Source organism: Eucalyptus grandis, chromosome 6 (genome assembly GCF_016545825.1).
Source record: "Eucalyptus grandis isolate ANBG69807.140 chromosome 6, ASM1654582v1, whole genome shotgun sequence".
Lineage (NCBI taxonomy): Eukaryota > Viridiplantae > Streptophyta > Magnoliopsida > Myrtales > Myrtaceae > Eucalyptus > Eucalyptus grandis.
Window position 1 is genome coordinate 15,468,033 of NC_052617.1, and position 18,884 is coordinate 15,486,916.

Below are 18,884 nucleotides of genomic sequence, written 5' to 3' on the forward strand. Positions count from 1 at the left end.
CCTAGCTAGACTTTGATATTAATCACACGATTGCACATCAAATTTTTTTTTTTAATCTCTTTATAGAGTCGAGTGGCTGCCGAACTGAATCTCTTTGCACTATATTAGTATTTCATCGAAAAAAATTAGCTGATTATCTGGTTGAAATTTTAGTGATAATACATAAATTATTTATCATATTAAAATTACTCATGAAGTAATTATGAGCATAATATTAATTGTTCACGGTATGATTATATAAATTTTCATAATTTTAATTAATACAATCACATATTATGTGCTTAGAATTTAATTATATAAATTAAATTTTTAGTGATAAATGGAAGTGTTAAACTCAAAGATCATGATTGAATATCAAAGTGATGAGAGTTATATTCCCTCTGACTTTAATTGTATGGTTAATTTCAGAATTTTAATGCTATTCTCTCCTTATTACAAATGTCATTCATACTAATGCACGGTAGGGTTGTGCTTTGATGCGTGCTTTTCATATTAACTATATATTCGTTTGCTTTAAACAAAATCTTCTTTTTTTGAGGCAATTTTTGAAGAATTTTTTTTATTTAGAATCAGCTGAGATTTATGTATATGTATATCAATAGATGTAATAGAGCCATTTTTTAACGTCATTTTGATGCCTAGTTTTTAAGTAAAGATAGAGTAAAGCCTTTCCGTCGTTGCGAAAACAGAATTCTTAGGGAGCAGTCACTTGCTGGCACTCTTCCGCCTCAACTGTTCAGATTGCCTTCCCTCCGGACCTTGTAAGCACTCTCTCTCTCTCTCTCCATTTCCCCTTTCTCCATTTTCGATCTTCTTCTTCTTCTTCATCCTCTCTCTCTATAAACAGTGATGTCTCCCGCAACTACCTGAACGGCCCAATTCCTAAAGAATGGGGCTCTACGACGTTGCGCTACATGTTTGCTCTCTCTCTCTCTCTCTCTCTCTCTCTCTCTCTCTCTCTCTCTCTCTTGCGAGTGTATGTTCTATTGATTGATTGGGGGAAACGCGATGATGTGGGTGCAGTTATCTACTCGGAAACCGATTGACTGATCGAATCCCGAAGGAGCTAGGGAACATATCCACACTTTGGGAATTGTAAGTGACCACTCATTCCGACGCTCGCGTTTGGCCTCTTCGCTGTTTTAAATTTGATTGATAGTTTCAAGATTTTAACTTTCTCATTCTGCTCAGAGACGTCGAGATCAATTGGCTTTCTGGACCTCTGCCTCCAGAGCTCGGGAACTTGTCCCTGTTAGATCTTTTGTGAGTCTCTTGATGCAAATTTCAGTGTTAGGCATCGAGTTTTTATTCTCCGATGATTTTGTATCTGGCGAGGGAATTTTATCCATTGGAGTGATCTGTTGAGAGATCATCATTTAGGTTCTATTAACCAATGTGATGTCATGGGTTCTTCTTGTTTCAGGAGCCTTTCGTCAAATAATTTCACGGGAGAGCTGCCTCAAACATTTGTTAACTTAACGGATTTGAACGAACTGTTAGTTTCCAGTTTCCACAAACTCAGCTAATATTTAGCCATTTATGTTCTTTCTTCTTCATGTGAATCTTGTTGTTGAATGCACTGTAGGCGACTCAGTGATAATAATTTCACGGGACAGATACCTGATTTTATTCAGAACTTGACATATCTCAGAACTCTGTAAGGCTTAATGGTTCTTCCCCTTTTAAGTCAGCCTATAAAGATATACCCCCAAGATAATACAATCTATGAATTGTATTGTTAGGGTTATTCAAGGAAGTGGATTGCAAGGGCCAATTCCCCCTGAGATCGCATTTTTGGAGAGATTGTCTGACTTGTCAGTGTGGAAGTTTGGCATTTCGATCTGATCTCTCTTTCTTTGAGATGTTATCAATCAAATAAAGCTCCCTATTTGATTTTGATGTGCAGGAGATTAAGTGACTTCGATGGACTCGAGTCCCAAGTTCCAAAACTTAGGTGTAGAAATATTGAGACACTGTGAGAGCGCTGTTCCTTCATAGATGGTTTACTTTATGCAAAAGAGCCAATTCGTCTTAGCAATGTGAAAAATATCATGCTATTTTCTTATAGGATTCTGAGGAGCTGCAATCTCACGGGAGAGCTACCTGCTTTTCTAGCACAATTGACAAACCTAAAAATATTGTGAGTTGAAAACAGATTTTCCCTTTTGCTATTCCAAGTTGAACAAATAATTTTATCCTTAAGGAGTGAAATTTCTACTAGCTTTTGGTTGACTATTTGTTGCAGTTAAAGAACCCATTTAAAATGGCTTGAAGGTCCCTTACTAACTTCAATGGTGTTTTGATATTTTCTGTTGAAATTGCTGAATTATGAATGATGTGGCATTTAAATTCTTCGTGATTGTGGCCTCCACTGTAGAATATACAGTTTTGGGCAGAAGTATATGGACCTTTTCTCTCTCTGAGAGTTTGTGGGACTATTGCCAACAGTTCTAAAATCTCAAGCTATTAGATGAAAGCGTGATTCGTTATTTAAATATTCTAACACTCTCTCTGTTTTCACTTTTCCAGGAATAGAACCACAAGAATTCTTACCTTGGTTGTGGTGTCCATTTCGTCTAATTTACTTTTGCTTTGATCTGTTATCTTAACTTCTTAAGAGCATTTATGCAAAATGGAGGCTTCTAGTGGTTGATTGCCTGGAAACTTTCCTTCCAGTGGTTTACATTCTCGAATCTTAGCCCTACAATATCTAACTGGGGTTTTATGATTGACTTTTGTACACTTGTAAGCCATAACATTCATAGTTCAAACGAGAGCATGGCTTCAAATGCATCTCTATGCAAGTCAATTCTTCTTGTTCATCTGGTCATCTCTGTAAATTTTATAAATGTTACTTTTAACAGCAACTTTTTCCCATTCTGTTATGGCTCCATTTGTTTCACAGAAAACGTTTTTTGGCATTTGATTTGCTTAAGAAAATGAGTTAATGGAAAATGTTTTCCTAGTCAACAAAAAATATGCGTTTAAATTCAGGAAATTTTTCCTTTTTATTGAAAATGTCAAAACACATTTTCCAAAATATGATTAGGTATGGCGCTTTAACCCACAATCTTCGCTTGGACATGGGAACCCCGATGCCTGGTTCTTGGTCCTCGGCTTTTAGGACCAAGTCTTTAGTACCCAGGCCTGGTCCATCGAGGTTGGGCCCAAAGCCTTGGTGCCCGGGCCCGAAGCCTCGGCATCCGAGCCCAAGTACATAAAGGCAGTGGGTCCTTGACACTCAAGCTCTGGTCACCAGCACTTAGGTTCAAGTCCTCAAAGGCTGTGCGCAAGTCCTTGGCGCTCAAGTTCGGATCCTTAGTTAATGGAATGTTCGTTCTTATGAAAATTTAATAAAAAAATCGAATTTTTAATTATTTTTTCTTTCTTTTTCTTTTTCCTTCTTCCTTGGTCTATTATTGGCCACGGCGACAACCGGGGACTGACCATAGACAAGGGACAAGCTCATCCGATTCCAGTGAAGCTCATGTGAACTTATCCCTCGCCCATGGCCCGTTGTTGTAGCTAGCAACCTCGGCCAAGGAAGAAGTTTAAAGAAAAATATTTAAAAATAAAAAAAATTTGCATTTTTTTGGTAATTTTTCCTTAGAAAATCAAATCAAATTTTCCATATCAAACCACGGAAAATATTTTCCGTTTATTTTTTAGATTTCAGCCAAACACTGGAAAAAAATTGTCATTTTCATAGAAAATAACTTCCTGGAAAACATTTTCTAAAAACGTCACATTTTCTGCGAAACAAAAGGAGCTTTAATTCTTTGTTTTTCTGACATTCTTGGATGATGTTCTGCTGTGGCTTATCATATACTCTATTCCCTTTCCTGTTTTTTGAAATCCTCATTTTATTCTTTATTTTTTATTCACTCAAGCTGATATTTCATTTTCTAAGCACCCTAGTATTGAGTCAGCATCCCTGTATTCATAAATAAAATAATGTGAAGGAGATGTGTTCAACAAATTATGTTTAGCTTTAGTTTTGGTCCTATTAGATTAGTGGAATCTCCCAATTTGAACTATAATATGTTGCACTCCTTGGGATGCACTCAATTTAGTGCCCGAATAGCATTTCTAGTTATATAAAGTGAAATTTCCATTTTGTAAATTTGATTTACGGCAGTTTTGTATAGATACAGCATGTGACCAACTTGAAACATGGATTTTGGCGATGAATGCCTTTGGAAATTAATGTCTAGTAGAAAGCATAGGCACTAGGCTGTCGACCTGTATGTCTAAACATCTGAACTGGCTTTGTATGTTCGTTAATGTTGTCTGTGTTTCTACAATCCTCTGAAGTATGCTCAAAGAATGTCCTGTGGGAGTCAGTTAAAACTATCTTCTCAATATATATTCACATTAAATTGCTTTGCAGAGACCTCAGCTTCAACAAACTAAGTGGCAAAATCCCTATCTCCTACAGGAGCCTGGAAAGAGTAGGATATATGTACGTACTTCAATGTTGAACTTAGGCTTCTTTTCGTATTTTGTGGAAGAATCTAAAATCTCAAAATGTTCCAGTGGTCAAGCTATAGGCAACTTTTACTGTAAAGTAGTTGAGCTATCAATAGAACTTAGACCGTGCTAACATATCCATTTTATAACTACCAAAGTCCTCATGTCGTGAATGCTTATTATTTCACCATCCATATTTTATAATAACTTGGGTTATGAATTTATGATTATTGTCAAGTAATTATTTTGGTGGGACTCTAGTCATGGAGCAGGCGTAGATCGTTAATATTCTGTTGCTTAATAAGCATGATTCACAAGTTTCAAATAGTCACTTGTTTACGCTGGAAGAGTTAAATGAATCAGTGATACTTAAGTATTTGACAGTTGTATGTGTCTGTACTCAATGCATGTCTTGTGTGCCTATTTTATGATGTATAGGAGATTAAAGATAGCAAAAGTCCTTAGGCTCTCTACTTGGTTCTTTCCACAGCAATGGCCCTAGAAGTTTGGTGAGAGCAGTTCTTAAGTGCTATTTAGAAGGTCTGCGGAGGACCTTGGTATCTTGTCCCTAGTTTTGAAAATGATGAGACTGTTTTAACATTGGTGCATTGTCTCATCTTCCTGCCTGATGATTGACAGCTTGACAATGGCACATCTTCCTTAATTATTTATCTTAGGTCTTAGAAGGACAAAAGCATTAGCGCGAGGAAATAGTTGATAAGCTAGTTTGGAAGTATCCTTCACTAGTTCAGCTTTGTGTACTAGTGTTATGGTAATCGTTCTCCTTGCACTCCAAGTTTCACAAGGATCAGGGTTTTCCTCTGTCATTGATTTCCTTGATCTTTCATCTCCAGCTAAAAGCTCTATATTGTTATCATGACTTGAACTGATTTTTTTTTTCCACACCACTAGTAGATAAATGATTTTAATCTGCTAAATAATGTGTTGTTGAGGTATAACTCTTAAAAAAATTTCAGTTTGAGTGCATAAAGTACATGAGGAACTGACTCAATCAAATAATGTTGTTTAGCTATCTGACTGGAAACCAGTTGACTGGAGAAGTCCCTGTTTGGATCCTGGCGAAAGGAAAAAATGTGTAAGCTTTGCTGCCTGAAGAAAATGTCTTGTTTAATCATGAATTTGCTTCTAGCTCTATCTGGCTAATGTTGCTCTGAACCAAGCAATTATGCATTCCCATCTTCCATCTTTATGGTTAGTAGCCTTTGGAGGTAAATGGAAACATCATAAGTACCTTTCTCCTTGATACTGTATGATATGCATGAAAGAATATATAGTGGATTCTCTTGAAAGTGCCTGCTTAGCTCCATTTTCCCCTATACAAAAAGCCGTTCCTTTTTAGCTGGAGATCTTTCAGACCTCTTGGAATGATTAAAATTACGTTTGAAATTTTTTTTACTTCCTGTTAATCATCTTTGAAAGTTTGTCTAATGTGTCACCCGCACTATATGATTAGTTACTTGGGCTATTTCTTGCTGATAACAATGTTTTTATGGGTTTGTGTATTTGAGAAACTCTACAACCAAAATGAGTGTACTTAGGAGAAGTTGATATTATCTTATGGGCGTAGGAATGAAGCTCTCATGTGGTAGCTTAAACAGATAAATGGTGGTGTGGATATTTTCTTATTAGAAGACGCGACTTAGCACTAGTTGGAATCACAGTTCTGTTTTAGCCTCTTTGCCTTATACATCATGACTGTTGTATTGTTACTGGGTAAAAATGTTTTTATACACTATAAATAGTTTTGAAGTCTCCGTTTACTCCAATTAGTGTTTCTCCTTTTCATATTTTAAGATGAGATATTTTCAATAGGAATAAAATATCTTTCATCATCTTGTGATGTTTTTGCCTTTCATCTTGCCTTACCTGTCCATATTTTGCAACTGGCCTGCATTTTTGTACATACTTATCATTTGATGGTAATATAAAAAAAAAAAAATCATTTGATGGAATGACTTTCAGCGTATTCTTCAAATTGATGAGATTTTGGAAACGGCTGACTGTTTCTCTGTGTAGTGATTTATCATACAATAACTTCACTGCTCGAGGCTCAGAATGTCAAAACAGATCTGTGTATGTCCTATTTCCTTCAGTCAGTCCAGGGCTCCCCCCAAATGTGTACTTAATGAGTAACTTATATCCTGTATGTGTATGATATTTCCATTGCTCTGCTGAATGTTGATTTTGTCTTTTCTCTACAGCAACTTGTTCGCAAGCTCCGAGGTTGAGAATGCGTATGTTCGCGATTAAATTTTGAACGAGAGACTTGGATTTCCAAGGACCCGCATTTTTATTGTTTATGTGCTTAGCATTGAACTTCATTTAGAATGATGATGATTATAACAGTAAAATATTTGCTGACTTGCTCAGAACCTCAAATTCTGCCACAAGTGGACTTGTCTTATGTTTGCAGAGTCACCATTGTACAAAAAGTAAGTTAATATGCTACAAAGTCATTGTTGTAGAATAAGTAAGTTGATATGTTGTATATCTTATGAGATTTTGTGGGACCACAGCTAACTGTTCTAAAAGTTTAAGTTGTTAGATGAAGTGTGGACATATTTAATTGGGGAGACAAATGGGGCCTCAAAAATTGAACTCATGACATCCAGCTCACCATACAAGATTTTATGAGACCATAGTCAACTATTTTAAAAGTTTGAACCTTTAGATAAAGATGTGATTTAATATTTAAATTATTCTAACATATCCTATGATTATCATCATATCCTAATTTGCATCTTTCTCTCTGTGTAATTTCTCATCAAATTTATCTCCTTGTCAACTCTCCTCTTGGCTATTGTGTCAATCTTTGATGGTTAATGCATAATTACTCAAATAACTTCAAAAGCCACCCACCTTCATGAAATAATGGGTTGCTCATACACTAGGGAGTTTCTATGTAATTTTCCAATAAGTGAATGCTAGCTTATTTAGTGTGTCTGGAAAGTCCACTCCATATTAACAAAAAGAAAAAAACTTGATTTTTCTCTGTGGCTGCTTCTTTACTCCATCCAGATCGGTATAACCTCTTCATAAATTGTGGTGGGAACAAAGCAAAAATAAGGGGCACCACATATGAAGATGACTCGTGGGAGGCTACACCTTCAAGTTTCTTCGAGAGTGATTACTGGGCATGCAGTAGCACTGGTTACTTCACCGATTACGAAATCGCTACATATGGCTATACAGTTAAAAATACATACGGGCTGTCCATGAATGATGCACAACTTTACATGAAAGCACGACGTTCTGCTATCTCTCTAACTTATTACGGTTTTTGTCTGATGGATGGGCCCTACAATGTATTCCTTCATTTTGCGGAGATAATGTTCACAGACGACAAAACTTATCAAAGCCTTGGGAGGAGAGCTTTTAATATTTATATACAGGTAAGCTCAGGGCATTATGTAGTGCGGGTTCTAATATGTAAAGCATATAAAGCGTTCAATATGATATGGTTGGGAAGTTTATCCAAATATCTCGTACTTGCAAATCATGATTTTTTCACAATTTGTACATTCTATGGAAAGTTTCACCTTGTTGGTTACCAAAAAAAAAAAAAAAAATTCACCTTGTGTAGTGTGGAGACACTCAACTTGATTCAGATGAAACATTTTTTCAGGGGATATTGGTGTGGAAAGATTTCAACATTGAGATTGAAGCAGGTGGAGTTAGAAAGGAGGTCAAAAGAAATTTTTCTGCCTATGTGACCAAGGGCACTCTGGAGATACGATTCTACTGGGCTGGGAAAGGAACCACTGCTATACCTGACAGAGGAGTCTATGGTCCTCTTATATCTGCTATCTCTGTCTATCCTGGTATGAAGATGGATGCTTCCATGTTTCACTTGGTGCTTCTCTGCTGAGAAAGTTACTCATATTCATGTTGAAAAGAATACCCATATTTTTGTCTTGCACCAGAAGTCATCAATAGGCTATTCAGTTACTTGGTTTGGTTTTAAATGCCTACTGTTGGATTCAGGCCATTGGCATATGTCACTATTGATCAGGTCAATTACGCATAATAGCTGACTAGGGTCTATTATTATTCTCTTAGAGTTGAAAATTGGTTATCAATTGCTTTGTGTTCTTTCTATCTGAGCATGTTTTCTCTGTGTATCTTTAATCCTTCCATTAGACTACAAAATGATAGCCTTGTTCACTTTTCCGCTATGGATTACAACCATTGCGCCTGTATTATACAGTACAGCCTTGAGAATGAAGAGTAGATTTTTTTTTTCTCCCTTTGTATTTTGTATTACATGTTCCATAGGTGACATCTTCCTATGCTCATTTATCTGATAGTTTCTGTGGAGTACTCTGGGCGGTTTTATGTCCTCTTGATTCTCAATTAGTGTGTTCTCCATCAATTTCTTTCTGTGTTCAACGAGAAGCTACAGATATATTTCTGCATTAATGTCTACCCCATGTAACTGAACAGTTTTGGGTCAATATTTGTATGTTCTTTCTTCTCTGCAGGCTTTGATCCCCCAGCCAGCAAATCTGCTGGCACAGTGGCTGGGATTCTGGCTGCTATAGTTTCTGTAGTTTTCCTTATCCTGGTTATCCTTTGGTGGAGAGGATGCCTTGGACGTAAAGATAAAATGGCACAAGGTAGTTGCTTACCTGGAATCTCTGCTGTTTAGTCCAAGTGTATCTGTCAAGAAATATGAGAATTTTATGCACTCTGAATACATTTTCCCCCTTCCGTACTCTGGTTGAGAGGGAGAATAATCATATTGCATCATTTATATTTCCTGGTGGGGAAGGTGTAATCACAATGCATCATTAATGCTGCATCTAGATTTACAGTTCCCGTAAAATTGTTGATGTGTGACATTTGTCCATTCCATAGGGAATTCGATTCGACGCCAAAAGCCAAAGATCATTATTAGGCGATATACAGCCAAAGCGTCATTGAACCATTTGGTTTGCTCAACTAACTAACTTTTCATTTAGAAATCCATAAAGTGAAGGAATAGATAGTTATAGGGAGAGACGGTAGATCGTTTCTCAGATGCGCGCGCGTGTGTGTACACACTAAGTCTACATTTCATGACACCGAAAATAGCTGCCGGAACTTCACATGTACGAGAAATTAAAACATACAAACCATGCCCTACGTTTCCAAGTGGGTTTTGTGTATGATTTTTCTTTTCCTTCACTACCAAATACCAAATACCTTGGGGACATTCTCATTTTACTTTTCAAAAATACATACCGCCAACTGATGCCAGACTTTCCTAGAAAGTAATTTTCAAGATGCTAAGCTATTCTGTACTGAACTTGCTCAGACCAAAAGGTCACAAAAGGGTTTTCTGGAGTATTGAGAAGGAATTGATATGTCTTTGTTAGATAGTTTATTACATACTTTAGCTGTTGACTTTTCCAAATTCTTAGAAGTTCCAAAACATGTTACAGATTTGAGGGGTCTAGCATTGCAAATCGGTTTATTTACCTTGCAACAGATTAAAGCCGCCACAAACAATTTTGACGCTGCCAATAAGATAGGAGAAGGTGGTTTTGGTTATGTATACAAGGTATGCTGGAAAATTGGCAAGCCAAATTCCCCCAACTCCCAACAGAAAAGATCTGTAGAAAGCAACATTCAATGTAACTCAATTTTCACAGCATGGATCTGATGCCAAAGTTGAATTGCAGGGTTTTCTGTCGATGGCACCACTATAGCAGTGAAGCAGCTTTCATCCAAATCACAGCAAGGAAATCATGAGTTCCTGACTGAGATTGGGACGATTTCTGCTCTTCAGCATCCACATTTGGTGAAAACTCTATGGATGCTGCATTGAAGGAAATCAACTTTTGCTGGTTTATGAGTACATGGAAAATAACAGTCTTGCTCGCGCTTTATTTGGTAATTTGATATCACATTGTGCTTCACTGACTTCAGTTAATGACATGGCAATAAAGCAGCTTTGATGTCTTCTGATACAATTGAAGGTCCTGAAGAATTTCAGTTAAAGTTGGATTGGCGGACAAGACACAAGATATGTCTGGGTATTGCCAGGGGCTTGGCATATCTTCATGAAGAATCAAGGCTGAAGATTGTGCATAGAGACATTAAAGCTACTAATATTTTACTGGATAAGGATCTCGACCCTAAAATATCAGATTTTGGTTTAGCAAAGCTTGATGAGGAAGACCACACACATATTAGCACCAAGATTGCTAGAACTTAGTAAGTTTCTTGCTTTATGTTCCTGTTAACCTAATTAGGAGTTAGTTACAACATAAAACAATGGAGTTGGAACATATAGTCTAACTTAAGAAAAGTGAGTTGAATGGAGCTTTGTGATCAATTCACATCATCCCAAAGAATGGAGCTCAACAGATGTGGCTTAACCACAAAAGTTTATGCCTGTCCTGCCACTCTTCATGTCAAAAGAATGTTAAGTATGTCACATAACCTACCATTAATAATGTTACTCTGATATTGACTCATGTAATCTTTAATTTGAATATAATTGAGTATTATAGGCAATAGAGCTAATTCACCCACGTTTCTATTTTATACCCAAGGAAAAACATAAATAAGCATGTTCACATGTTTCAAAATTTTGCATTAACATGTGTGAAAAGTCAACTTGTTTATGAAAAGAATGTGATTAATTAGGGAAAAGGATATAGCTGTAAGTTTGTTCTACTAACTCTAACATTAATTCAACAAAAAAGAACTATAACATTAATTAATTTCCGTTATCTCAACAAACTTAGATAACGTAATACAATTTCTGGAAAGTTCGTATCCTCTTACGGGAGATTGATTGATAATATCCTATGTGCTCCATTTACAACATTAAGAACAATCCAAGATAAATATTTCGTACGGTAATTCAGTGTGCCCTACCTAATGTGTTTACTCAGACAAAAAGCTTGTTTGTGAAACTATTATGATACAATTATGATGCAATACATTTTAACAACACATATTGACACGTAATATTAAGTGTTTTAATATGTTTCCCCTATAACAATCAACTTAATGCAAAACAAGTTAATGAACATTAACTACTGTATGTTAAAATTTCAATATGAATTATCTATATATACTCCTTTGTATGAAAAACACAATTTTAGTAGATATGTCTCACATGACATTAACATAGAGGATGCACTTTCAAAGTGAGTTACAAACAAAATAAAACCAAAATATACAAAGCAAGCACGTGCGTCGCAAGGGTTAGAAAGCTAGCGAGGAAGTGAAAGGCTGTTTTTCTATTGGTACAGCAACACCGATGACAACAAACTAAGAAGCTTTTCTGCCCCTAGGCTTGGCTTTACAAATCCTCCTACGGTCGCTGCCCATGTATTCACAGACCTTGGCTCAGCGTGTTTCCAAATCATTTTTTAGTCGGAGTGCCTCTTTTCCAAGTTATGAAATCATATATGAAGCTTGATAATTATATAAAACAACAATGGTCTTTTTCTTTTTTTGAAATATTCTCAGTAAATTCTATTAGAATTGTCACATTTAGGAATCTCTCTTTCTTTTGAATTTTATGAATATTAAGTACGCACTATTTAAGGCAGTTACCTTGTTGCAAACTCAAGCTTTTTTCTTGTTGTGCAGTGGATATATGGCACCAGAGTATGCGATGCATGGTCACCTCACTGACAAAGCCGACATCTATAGTTTTGGCATCGTTGCCTTAGAAGTTGTTAGTGGCCGGAGCAACAGTAGTTCCAAAAAAAATGAGGAATGCTTTTATCTACTTGATTGGGTAATCAACTCTATCATTTCAATTATGATCGTTTCCATATTTAAATCTCTACTTGTGCCGGTGGAAAATGGATTAAGGATGCGTGAGCATAGTATGTAATTCCTCACATGCACTTTTAATTGTTGCAAAGGAGTGTTACAGTTGCCAGCTATTGAAACCTGCTTAACGAATTGTCGTGCTGCTAAGTGCAATTTGTCATTTCAAATTAATCTAATTCTTCTTATTATGTTGGTCTACACTGAATTTTCATGTAGATTCTTATTTTGGATTGAAGAAAATTCTATTCCTTCAAGTTTGGGGTAGTTCAGTTTTGGTCTTTATGTTTTTATGCTTGACGTTCATACTCCTTGTAGTTCCATTGGTGCCAAACAAGTCCTTCGACTACTATTCAATTTTGGCAATAACTGTTATATTAAAAAAAATTCAAGACCATGTCTTGACTAGAATATCCATATACTTTCAATTGAGGTATAACTTTTTTCACATTCATATAATTTTGAGTCCTTTAGTTAGATTTTGTCTTGCTTTGAGTAAGTAATCATTATTAGTCCCCGTTAAATTTGATTGTCACCTGAGTTGCATAAAGTATTTCTTGTTAAACTAGAATTGAGAGTAGAAGGCAATGGATGGTGTAAAACATTTCATGTAATGACACTGACAAATAATTCTTGCTAATAAAACTCAATAAAAGCTGGCGATTTTAAAACAGTATTGGTAAGTTTTTGGCAACCAGTGAACCATTAGTAAGTGATGTTGGAGTTTACCAACTTTTAATCAAAATCGGTAAAGAAATCATGTTTGATCCGTATTTGACTCATTTGAGATGAAAAACTAGGGGTGCTTATCAACTGCATTTGTCACGTAATAATCAAGAGACATAATATACTTCATCCTGTTGTAGTATTTAGAGCATATTTTGCAACTGATCAGTACCTGAAGCTTGAAAGGGAAATATTTGCACTTTTCATTTCTGTTTCTAGGTATGAGTTTTGAAGGAGAGAGGAAATTTGATAGATTTAGTTGATCAGAGGCTCGGTTGTCACTTTGACAAAGAGGAGGCGCTAGTATTGACAAAGGTAGCTCTGATGTGTACTAATGCGACTCCAGCACTCAGGCCGCCGATGTCATCTGTGGTTAGCATGCTTGAAGGGAAGGTTGCTGTTCCGGTGCTGGACTTTGGAGGCGCTGTCATGACTGAGGAGAAAATTGAGGCCATGAGGAAGCATTTTAGAGGTGACAAACATCAGGCAGTTGGTGAGAAAATCACCAACAGTATGTCCATTGATGGCCCAAGGATCGGAACCACTTCGTCCGCATCTGCTAATGATCTTTATCCAATATTTCTGGATACTGATTACCGACAGAAGAAAGGTTTGTTTTGTTCTAAGTAAAATAGTTCCCCAAAGAACTAGGCTTTAGCTCTTGAATTTCTCTCCGAAGTCTCTCTTTCACTTACATTTGAAACTGAAGGTAGATATAATATAAAGAAAACAACGTGTTATGCAGTGCAGTAATTGTGTATTTTGAACTCATTAGTAGGGAAAGCCTGAAGACAATAGTTTGTGGTTTGGTGGTTGTATTTGAGCCGTTTCTTTCCATAGTCATTCAAACAGAGACGATGTTGCGACTTTTTTTCTCTTCACACGATAAAGATGCAGATGGTTGCCACTGCAAGGGAGGAATCTATTATGGAAGTTCTTCATTTGTTTGAATGGCGAGATGTGCGAAGTGGCATGTTCTTGCTCTGGACATGTTTTGTTCACTAGCTCAACCCGTTATACGTTGCTACTCAAAAAAATTTCTTAGCAAACGCAAATTTTTCTGTCTTTAATATGGATGCTGGTCGGCCAACTTCGTCTTTCCCATCTTTGAGAAATGAGGAAAGAGAAACTTGATACTTGCATGTCTACACACAAAAAAAAAAAAAAATATCTGGAGAAATTTGCATGTCCAGTCACTATTTCTTCCCGGTGGATTGCTGCCCCATCAGCTTACTAATTCCATTCCATCAGTGGTTCTGTAATATGAGTCAATGCCCAAAACGTTCTTAGATTAATGTCAAAACAATCAAACAAGTTGAAACCGAAATCGAAACCTCAATGGGTTCAGCAGGTCATCCTAAGATTTGAGAGGTGGGGGCCTAGTGAATATTGATGAAGTTGACATCCCACGATGAAAATTGAAGTGTTCCACATCAGAGGCGGGTGATTTGCCGCTGCCACTACAACTACAACCGAGCAAAACAAAACAGCAGATCTGCTGCAACTTCGTAAATCCTGATTCCTGTACTAGTGGACCTCCACAGAAAATGGAAACCAAATCCTGTATCCTAAGTAACTAACCGAAAAAGAACAAAAAAGAAGGTGTTTAGTAAGGAGAATCCGATAAGCGCCTGTATCTTAGTGGACCATGACCTCTAGGAGTTATTTTTTTACCCTTTCTTATCAAATTAATACATAGACTTGATATAAGTGGAAATGAGTTAATGTCAAGAAATTGGCAAAGCATAGGAATAGGAATGATTTTTCTTCAAAAGAAATGGCAAACCACATCTATTCATATTGCCCTTTTCTTTTTTTTGTATGCAAGGTATATTCCTAAACTTTGGAGCTCATCTACGAGTAGTTTTGCGGGCCCCTAGTGGGCCCTCCTGAGGAAATCCCATAAACTCATAAACTCCCATTCAAAGGAGGGGAGTTTTGAAATCTCCACCTCCCCATTCCCAAAAGGAATGGTGGCCACTGGAGCAAGCCCCAATGGTTCCTCTCTTTGGATTGGATGATGACATGTACCTTCAAAATCCAAATAAAGTTAAAAAATACTGAGATTAAAAACATTTAAATTGAATTGGGATATTATAAAGGAGTAGAGATTTTACATACATGTGGTTATTGTTTGCCCGATGTGAACTTGAAATTTTAAGACAGGTCATTGGACCCTTGGTCTCGTATTCATATGCTGAAAATCATATCTTTCTTGTCTAATGTGATAAATTTTCCTACATCTCACTCATTCAACAATTGATGAAGATACCCTACCTGAATCACACGTATTCTTATATGTTTCCGAATCAATTCTTAACCACGTTAATGCATGTAGTGATATATTTGCAGTTGGAATATGAAAAGACAATCATGGAAGTATCGTGTAGGTATGAAAGATTGACATCTTCTTTGAACACAATGAATCACCCCATCCATGGGGAAGTTTCCGATCTCAAGAAAAAATGGGACATGGAAATTTCTAAAAAGCTAATAAGCAGAAATTTCTCCTCCTTAAGTGCGAAAGCAAAAGCAAATTGCCAAATCATGGAGCAAGGGTTCCTTTTTCGTCTATATCATACAAATTTAAAAAAAAAAAAAAGTAAAAAGAAAAAAAGGCATTTGACCATCGAAGTGTTGGGTGGCAAGACCCATAACCTAATTGGGTTTTACTTTTAATGAGTTGATTTTCTTCGTTTAACATTGCTAATCATTAATTCGAATCTCAAAAGTATTAAAAAAAAAAAGAAAAAAAAAAGGCAATGGAGATTGACTTGAATCTTGTTTGAGGGGCCGTGCCTTTTAGCCAATTTTAGATTCGAAATGTCGATTTCTTTAGCTAAAATTAAGTACTTTAAAATTTGGAAAGAAATAAATGAAAGTTAACATTGAAGTTTTCCTTTTTTTCAAAAAAAAAATCAAAATACCTATTGATAAAAAAAGTAAGCACCACAGCAAAGTGTAAATATGGATATATTTTATGGGATAATTGAGTAAAGAGTCCTCACTTCTCAATACTAGGGATGCCATCATGATCACCACTCACCATAGGGATGCCTTTTAAATGTACGTACATCTTGCCATACGACGACATTTTTCTCGTGTCGTGTCTTATGTTATGGCTACATCTATCACCTAGAGGAGGGGTAAATAGGTGATATTGTAAAAATTAAAATAAATTAAACTAATATTGCGAAGACATAGCTTCTGGTGACAGAGTGTAGTGGTTACATCTTACCGATATACAATTTTATCACAATTAAAATAAAGAGAGTAAATGATAAAGAATTGCATACAAAAGATTTTAGTGGTTCGGCTTTTGCAAGTCTACATCTACTCTCCCACTGAAAACCTATTGGCCGGATTCCACTATTAAGAACCAATAAGAGGTTACAAGATTTGAGCAATGAATACTCAAGCTCATATGGATACTCCTCACACACTCTCAATCTTTAAATGATTACACAATGTTACTTATAGAGACAAATGTATTTGATTGGAAAATACTCTTTCAGACTTTGGAATTATAAGTTACGATTCTCTCATTTTACGTTTATATTGGGGGTTTCTCACTATCAGGCTTCAATTTTCTCGTGTTACGTTTATGTTGGGGGTTTCTCACTATCAGGCTTCTCAGTCTTTTTAGATTGCTAAATCTGTTTAGCTGAATTTGATGCCTTTCTTTCTATTGGTTCTTGAGCTGCTTCAGACGGTTGTTCTCCTTGATCAGAATCTTCAAGTATTTCAAGATTTTCATCAAAATTTACGTCGATGGATTCTTCTACTATGTGAGATCTTTTATTGTAAACTTTGAACGCCTTGCTTGTGGTTGAGTATCCCAAAAAAATTCCGTTGTCTGATCTTTTATCTAACTTGTCAAGCCAATCGTTAGCATTTCTCAAGATAAAACATTTACAGCCAAATACTCAGAAATATGAAATATTTGGTTTTGTACCTTTGAAAAGCTCATGGGGGATTTTTTTACTAATGAAGGTATGAGGAAAACTCGATTGATTATGTAACATGCTGTTGAAACGACTTCTACCCAAAAGTATGATGCAATTTTTCTTTCAATGAGAAGGGTTCTTGCCATTTCTTGCAAGAACCTATTTTTCCTCTCTACTACACGGTTTTGTTAAGGTGCATAGGGAGTTGAAAATGTTGGACGCAAATTGCGCAATCCCAAGATCTCCATAACCAGAACAAGAATGTAATTGAGTAGAAAGATTAACGCACCTGTTTTGGGATCCATCGAACATAAAGCGAGAAGCAGGAAAAGGATTACCCACATATATCAAGGGGATCCACGCATCAAGTCCTTCTCCTCTATTGCCCTCCGTATCACTGGCTCAATGAGGCGGCCCCCCTCACGTGCAGTGTTAGGTAAACGCCCCTTAGGTGAGGATACATGTGAGAATTAGGGTTAGAGGAGAGACTTGAGCACTATTTATAGAGTTTTCAGCCAGTCCCTCTCATTACGGGTCAGGCTCAACTCAGCCCACACTAGCCAGCCCATATTAGACTAATTAAGAAACTTTCTATCTCACCTTAGACCAACCCTGTTTTATGGTAGCCGTAAAAACAGTAAATTACAATATCAATTAATTTAGTCCACATTAGGAAAAACTCTTACATTCTCCCACTTGGACTATATTAATTAAAATCGCATCTTGTATGTGCGCACATTTGGTCCGAGATAATTCTTAATAGTCAATCATATCCCATAAAGTCTTAAACACCGAATCATGGCGGTAACTGCATGTATACACACAAAGCCTTCCATGGTCACGAATGTTCTCAACTTTATTGATATGGATTCAATATGGTAGTGTGGCAATGGATAACATCTCTCATAGAGAGATCCCATTTGTCGATCACCATTCCCTTAACTTTAGGCGTCACAAAAACTTGTGCCACTAGAGAATGCTTTATGGTTCCAATGAACCCACATATGTCTTGTCCTTATGGTTAACATTTATTTATGTATCACAAGACATATGCACAAGGCTAATAACCGGATGCCCCTAGCCTTCACTCAAGGTTTATACAATCCCTTGAGACTTTATCAATATGTATTCAACATAATAATAACACATTCAAAAATATTTTATTGAATGCAAAAGTTGATACATATCAAACCGTTACAAAATGTAACGAATACAGATGAAACCCTTATTAGAGTAAAGCCAAAATAGCTCCCACTAAACAACAGCATCTCATGATGCTTCTAGGCCCATGCTAACAATATGTCACTCAAATACATACGAGCGTAGGCCTTTAGTTAGTGGATCTGCAATCACATCATCTGTGAAATATATACTATATTAAAACGTCACCTTTCTGTACTGTTTGCTTTTGGTCAAAAATTTTGACCACCATATATTTAGATCCCTTGAGACCTCTGTAGTAAATAATAATACTACAAATTTGTTATCTCAAGATCTTCATAACCAGAACAAGAACGTAATTGAGTAGAAAGATTAACGCACCTGTTTTGGGATCCATCAAATATAAAGCGGAAGCAGGAAAAAAGAATTACCCACATATATCAAGGGGATCCACACATCAAGTCCTTCTCCTCTATTGCCCTCCGTATCACTGGCTCAATGAGGCGGCCCCCCTCACGTGCAGCGTTAGGTAAACACCCATTAGGTGAGGATACATGTGAGAATTAGGGTTAGAGGAGAGACTTGAGCACTATTTATAGAGTTTACAGCCAGTCCCTCTCATTACGGGTCAGGCTCAACTCGACCCACACTAGCCAGCCCATATTAGACTAATTAAGAAACCTTCTATCTCACCTTAGACCAACCCTGTTTTACGATAGCCGTAAAAACAGTAAATTACAATATCAATTAATTTAGTCCACATTAGGAAAAACTCTTACAGAA

The 18,884-nt window shown here is 36.5% G+C and overlaps 1 protein-coding gene across 1 annotated transcript in view; it reads left to right on the forward strand.

Moving 5' to 3' along the window:
• Nucleotides 1–1,449: 1,449 nt before the first annotated feature.
• The window catches only part of LOC104448580 (probable leucine-rich repeat receptor-like serine/threonine-protein kinase At3g14840), a 40,108-nt gene continuing 22,673 nt past the window's right edge, over nt 1,450–18,884 (forward strand). Inside the window, 13 exon segments of the mRNA XM_039315577.1 lie at nt 1,450–1,657; nt 1,743–1,814; nt 1,907–1,975; nt 2,069–2,140; nt 4,391–4,462; nt 5,501–5,566; nt 6,862–6,923; nt 7,510–7,883; nt 8,117–8,312; nt 8,973–9,107; nt 9,915–10,037; nt 10,155–10,276; nt 10,278–10,365. Of these exon segments, the coding sequence (XP_039171511.1) occupies nt 1,575–1,657; nt 1,743–1,814; nt 1,907–1,975; nt 2,069–2,140; nt 4,391–4,462; nt 5,501–5,566; nt 6,862–6,923; nt 7,510–7,883; nt 8,117–8,312; nt 8,973–9,107; nt 9,915–10,037; nt 10,155–10,276; nt 10,278–10,365 (1,534 nt within the window). The 5' untranslated portion in view covers nt 1,450–1,574.